We start from the raw sequence: 7,019 nt of genomic DNA, 5'->3' as shown, positions 1-7,019 counted from the left end.
ATTGTCAATGCTCCTTAACACTTTGTGTTGACATGATATCTAGTTTCACTGTATTACTTTGAGATTCGTGTTTGTACAGGCTATGCTGCAGTAGGACACTCTCCACTAATTTATATCATAATTAATTTTATCATGTGAACTCATGACCGTAGTCGTAAAGCAAGAAGTCAATGTATTAACCAGACCTAGCCTGTTGGGACCAAAAAATTTGTCATTCCACAATTCGGGGAGTTTGTTAAGAGAGGTTCCATTGTATATAGCTCGTTGCATGCAACTATCGATCAGCTAAACAATTTCGTGCACGCATTAACCGCGTAGGGGAAAACCCCTTTTCCAAGAAGTGCTGAGCAGCCAATTTTTGTGACTGTACCTGGACATCCGCTAATATTAGTGTGGATGCGACGATATGACTACATCGTGGACTATTAAAGTGAAAGGAATAACTGGGGAGATACTCAAAGTTCAAGCTGTTCATGGAGCTGTGAGTTTTTAATGTTTGTATCGAGGTTTATATCTAGCTAGTCTTGCGTGGCCAGACCGCTTTATTGGGTGGGGAAAAAAGGGTCTGGTGCCCAGACACTGGGGATGTTCTATACCATATGCGTATTTTGTACCGTACCATACGCGTACGGTATAGGCATACGCGTATGGTATGTACCATATGCGTATTATGCCTTTTCTCAGTGTCTTCTAGCCTTGTCATCACCTAGCTACAATGGGCTATATTTACAAGCATTTCTAGCTGAGTAAACTTAGAACACAACATAATAATCTGCTTAGCTGTAATTATAAAATTATTCATCAGCACACGCACATGCATGCATTTTTGGCCTTGCCATGCCCATGCATTTCCCACTATAGTCCTACTGATATACCTAAATCTTATGTACATGATCTCACGTTGTCTGCAGAACTTCACATGAATGGTACTGTGTATGCTTCTTTATAGCTATCAGAAGCATGCAGATGGTCTTATATACTCAAATTATATAGCTAAGTGTGGATAACTGACAATTTACAACACAATTGGGTAAATAATCAAGGAGAGCAATTACAATGTCACCGTGCATGGTAGCTAGTAAGTTCTAACTGAATTATACATATTATTAATACTGCTTGTGCAAAGCTAACAACTTGAAAAATGAACTTTGTAAGTGTTATCAGTTGTGTAACATCAGTGGCCCCTCACTGTCTTTGCATCTTTATCTACTATATACACTCTTCTTCTTTTGAGGATCCAATTTCCTGTTTGCATACTTTTCTTGTTTGTACATACTGTAAATAGTATCACCACTCACATTCATCACACTGGACCTACAGCACAAATTAATGTGGATGTTGTTAACTTTAAAGAGTATTATACATTCAAATAAGAGTAGCTAAACACATTGTCCCATGCACAGTCAGTATAGTGAGTGGCTACAACACACTTAACAATTAAACAATGCTAGATAATATACATTCGTTACTGAAATATTCATTAGAACTCATAAACTCACCATAAAATCTCTGCCATGTTATGTTTTCCTACTTCATCGCAGTAGGTAATGTACACTACTCATTTAACCCATTCCTACCGAAGTTATTTCGTAAAACCTCAGGAAATGAAATTTTATGGCTTGTGTGATCTTTGCACAATACGTGAGGACCCCACCCATTAATTAACACGGAACGCTATATACCATATGAAAGCCATCTTTCCCTTCTACCCAAACATCTAAAAACCTTACAACAAAACACATAACTCACGCGCTTTGAAGTGAAGAAAGGCGCATTGTTATTCTTCGCCATAGCAGCGAAAGATGGACGCCGCCATCTTGTTATAACCCCCGGTTACATCATACTGTATATTTTTAGAATCCTTATCACGTGAGGAGTAGTTTTATTCTTGTAGAACACACCATGATGCTCAGAGCAAAAGTTATCGAAATTTAAACAGGTACAATTGTTTTTGATGCGTGTTTGTGTGTTTATAAGTATTGATAGTTCCCCATACTTGTTCTTATCGCTTTGCGTTAAACTTTATTAGAAACGCCTGGGCCTACTCAGCAAATTGGTGGTTATTTCAACTTCATAGCCCTTAGGACGAAAGAGTTATGGGTTCATTTATAAAGGGCACCCGTAACACGCATTTTTTGGCAATATATTAGCCATTCGGTAATAAAGGGTTAATAGCAAAGATTCAGTTTAAAAAGAATTTATTGCACATGCAATTAATAATGCTAATAATGCTACGCTACAGCCAGATTTACATTAGTTTGCAAACTGGAATATTGCTTTCTCTACAGTTAAATCTCTTTGCTACCTCCCTCAATGTTATTGTATCAGCATTCTCCAGGTCTTCCTCTGTTTGAGCAATCATTACATTGTACTTCTTGAGCTCATCTGATTAAAATTGTCTGCTCAACACTCCTTTAGTGCGTGCCATCAGGCATAAATATACATTTTTAAGTGGAAGCTAGTGTACTAACAAATTAAAGCTAAACAATAGATTATGTAGCAACAATAGAATAAAATATTTAATGAAATAATATACATATATGTGACTGAAAAAAATTGGCTAGATTTTCCAATGGATACAAATTAATTAATATGGTTGCTATCACCAGGGCCGCCCACAGGGGGGGGGGGGGGGGCAACTGGGGCATTTTTCCCGGGTCCCAGCCTGAAAGGGGCCCCAGGAGGCCCCACGAAGGGCCCCTTGAATACCTGTTTAAAAGATCGATATACTCTAATAGAGCAGTCAGATCTAAATTCTCTAATAGAGCAGTCACAGTATTCTTCAGAGGAGCAGTGTAACAAGCTTATAGATAAGGTGATATGGTTGGTGAGGGGTAGTTATTGTCATTGTTAGCAGGTTATGACCTTTTTTTCTTTTTTTTTTGGTCTTCAACTTACAGCTTGGGTGAAGTTGTGATTCAGAATGGAAACCTCCTTGCCTCTGGGGCCCCACTTTAACTCTTTGCCCTGGGCCCCTTAATTTCTCTGGGCGGCCCTGGCTATCACATATGTGTGGGTTTTGTTCTATAATTGTAGGGAAGTGTAGGCTCTTGGGCAAATCTTTTATAAGCAGAACAGACCATGCACTAGCTGTATATAATATTATTAATAAATAATTGAAAGCACACAATAACAACTAACTCTTACAACTAAAGTACACAATATTAATATTACAAGTATGCATAATGAATTATTACATCATGTCACATCATTACATTACATTTTAAACTCTATTACAGGTATGAAGGAGCAGTAGCATTATGTAATATGTAATAATGGCCTGATTTTTGAATTTTCGTTGTATCAATTAAACAATGGATCATGAATCCAATAGGAAGTAATATATGTGTAGCAATTGCAGCCACAATGTACTGTGTGGAAGAAGAAACAAAAATTAAAATTTACAATACGTTTTCAGTGTATGTGGTTGCTATGCAACAGCTAGATTATCAACTCGACTATATTCTAAAGAACATACAGTACTAGTATACCAGCTTGTGTACTTTCAAAGTAATAGCATTTCCACTGTGGAGAAAAAAAGCACTTGTGCATTAAGGAGTGGAAGGGTAGAAATGTGACAGCTTTATTATCAAAGTCAACCACTCATCATAGCATTATTGTGAAATATTACGTCATCTGCAGTTTCACAATTGGTGTAACATTCCTGGAATGTCAACAATCTACAAACAGTACACAACACTATTAGTCAGTCAGCAACTTACTGCTTTCAAATCTATACAGCTCTAGAGAATAGAATAGCTAATCAGACCAAAATATGATTGCTCTATATAGAGGTATATACCTAGGTAGCTAGCTCGATCTTCACTGAATTACAGAAACCGTTAAGCGAGACTAGCCCAAAACCTATATCACCATGCAAGCCTGGAGTTTGATTGTGGGTTTAATTTCACTCAACTGAGGCTACCTTAAGATATGTACGGGACCCCACTGATCATCTTTTTCATCTCTCTACTGTTGACTGGATTAATCTAATGGAAATTCTATGAGTTAATGTTAATCAAGAGTAAATTTACTCTTGCATGGTTAATGCAAATTGGTTACTTTATTGATACAAACATACCAGCTTTGTTCACTGCGACTTGAACTGTCACTGCAATAAAATGTGTTTTTGTGCATATCACACACACACACACACACACACACACACACACACACACACACACACACACACACACACACACACACACACACACACACACACACACACACACATGCACATGCACACACATCACATACTTCGGTGGAGTATGTGATGTGTAGGAGATGATGGTTCACATTTGCTAACTATAATGGACAAATGGGTTCACATTTGCTAACTAATGGACAAATGTGGACAATCATCTCCTACATATCACATACACCACAGGAGTGCATGCTATGTACCAGCACATTTAGAGCATACCACATAATTATACACGAATACACATTTTATTGTAGTGTGTCTGTGTAATGGCTTAGCACTAAATAAGTTTATTTATAGCACATAAATTCAATAAAATTGATGCTTTTCTATACATCCTATACTACCTCTAAATGATAAAGGATGCCATGTACACCAATATACGGCCACACTGCTTGTCTTGTGTGCTTCACACGCTATATCCTGAAAGTGTGCCTGCACCCCAAGGGTGTGCTGCTGGTTAAGTGTGCTATGACCACCTCAGTTTTAACAGTGTAGGTTTGCATCATGCAGTAAAGCAAATTATATTTTAATTACAGTAAAGCAAAATACATCTCAGCTCTAGAGAATAGAATAGCTAATCAGACCAAAATATGATTGCTCTATATAGAGGTATATACCTAGCTAGCTCGATCTTCACTGAATTACAGAAACCGTTAAGCGAGACTAGCCCCTCCCCCTTCCTCTTCCCATGAAAGCAGAGTGCCTAGCTACATGGCGCCTGGTTTTTAGAAGTAGTACAACATCAACTTGCTGTCCAAGTTTTTTATTTAAAAAAAATTTTTTTAATGCACGTAACTTCTCAGTAACCTCCACTGCCAGCAAAATATTCAGTGAAACAGTGGAACCGGTACCAGCTCTACCTGCCTAAAAATTGTACAACTAACGTGCACGTGTTTGACAGTTGAGCGAAATGGTAGACTAGCTCTACTTCCAGACAAACTGAGAGATGAAACATGTACCGCGTATATATTTGATAAGTTATAGACAGCTAGTGCCTACTCGAGTGTCTAGTATAATCTGATTATGATGATTAAATACCTTCTCGTAAGTTCCAATAAAATACGAGGAAGCTAGATACTAGTATTGCGTGGCCAGACCGCTTTTTTCCGTGTACTGGGTGGGTAAAAAAGGACTCCAATAGCTGTTTACTTCTGAGCCATCCCCAGACATCATTGGCCGCAAAGGGGGCATCAATGACGTCAGTAAGTAAACTCGAGATGGCTTCAATCGGTTTATCCTTTAAATGAATCTTAATTTGCTCCGATGTCTCTTTTAAAGCATCTTGAAAGTTCATCCTCATCGTGAGCAAGACTCACAACCGGAGCAGGAGTGTTCAGTGTTTATTCTAGGATTTCTCCTTTGGGGGGGAATCAGGAATTTGGGGGGTGACCAGGTGAAAGTCTGCATTTAGTTTTCCAAGTTCACAACTGTTGAAATAGTTGCCAAACTGGTTAGCCATTTAAGGCTGTGTCAAGAGTGTTGATTTAGATTCCTGTGATTGGGTGAACTGGTATGGGTAGTAGAGCTTGATGCGTGAGTATATAGTAGTGATGACATAATGTTGTAATATCTAGGACAACCATGTGCAACTGTATGTATACATATTCTATAAGTAATGCACTGCATATCAAGTGTTGAATCTTTACAATTTGTGTGAGATCAGTATTGACCATCATCGTACATATGATACCACAAAGCACTAGCAAATTAGAAGATCTGCATGGGTGGATGTCTTCCAAGACATAATTTAAAACTTAGGGTGTTTGAAATTAAATACTAGGGCATTTTCATGGTTATAGCAAAACAAGTTTTTTTTTAAATCAGGCTTTTTAAATATTAAACCTGGAAGTATTTGTGCTTGCTGTGCATGATATTTTGAAAGCAGAAATTTTTACAAAATTACACTTTCTGAGATTGAGTTTAAAGCACAAATTTGAGAGTGAATTATTAAGCATGCTAATTTTTCTATACTGGGTAAACTTGGGCTCTCAGGTGTTGAATAGCCATCACTATATGCATGAATTTTTGTTAGTTGTATACTAAGAGATTTTTAAAAATTGATCTAATACTGAATCTAAGGGCACCTTAATGTTGCGTTTGTGATTTTTAACCTGGGAAAATTTTATGTATTAACCACTCTGAGATTGAATCTGAGAGCATTGTTGATAAGTTTCATGTGTCATTTTAAAACAAGCTTATACCTTAAGTATAGTGCAGTAGTCGTTCCCCCCCCTAACAGCCCTAGAATAAACACTGGGAGTGTTACGAATATTTCATTGTTTTACTGACGTCATGGTGCCTCCTTTGCGGCCAATGATATTCAATTGGTGTCCCTGTTCTATACCATATGCGTATTTTGTACCATATGCGTATGGTACATACCATATGCGTATACGCGTACGGTACAACCATACGCGTGTGGTACGGAAAATCGTACCATCTGAGTATAGGCTATAGCTAACCTGATTATAGACAGTATATGCTACTGTGAATTAACCAACTATGTATAACTATTTTACAATAGGGTAGTTTTGGGTTATTATTAGCTAATTCTCATATTTCATAATTCATGAAAATTTTGTAATTTGTTCAATTACATTGCTATGCACTGCTAAGGAAGTGTTTGGTAAACAAACCGATTTTACCAACATATTACGCACAGAAGTATCTTCTAAACTGTTTTATATTGTGACTAACGTATTTTTTCCCACAAATTCTCTCAACAAAGCCTCAAAGCTGGTCTTCATTTTCGTTCGCGTACGTAAGGGATACGCCCCCTTTCAACTCGAATTGATAGGCTATTCCTGGTAGTGTA

General features: G+C 37.6%; 1 protein-coding gene across 1 annotated transcript in view; it reads left to right on the top strand.

Moving 5' to 3' along the window:
* The first annotated feature begins 324 nt into the window (after positions 1–324).
* The window catches only part of LOC136246818 (alpha-protein kinase vwkA-like), a 90,858-nt gene continuing 84,163 nt past the window's right edge, over positions 325–7,019 (top strand). Inside the window, exon 1 of the mRNA XM_066038389.1 lies at positions 325–481. Coding sequence (XP_065894461.1) covers positions 407–481 — 75 coding nt within the window. The 5' untranslated portion in view covers positions 325–406. The remainder of the gene's footprint in view (positions 482–7,019) is intronic.

The sequence above is a fragment of the Dysidea avara genome, chromosome 2 (assembly GCF_963678975.1).
Source record: "Dysidea avara chromosome 2, odDysAvar1.4, whole genome shotgun sequence".
In the NCBI taxonomy this organism is placed as follows: domain Eukaryota; kingdom Metazoa; phylum Porifera; class Demospongiae; order Dictyoceratida; family Dysideidae; genus Dysidea; species Dysidea avara.
This window is presented reverse-complemented; position numbering and strand designations above follow the sequence as displayed.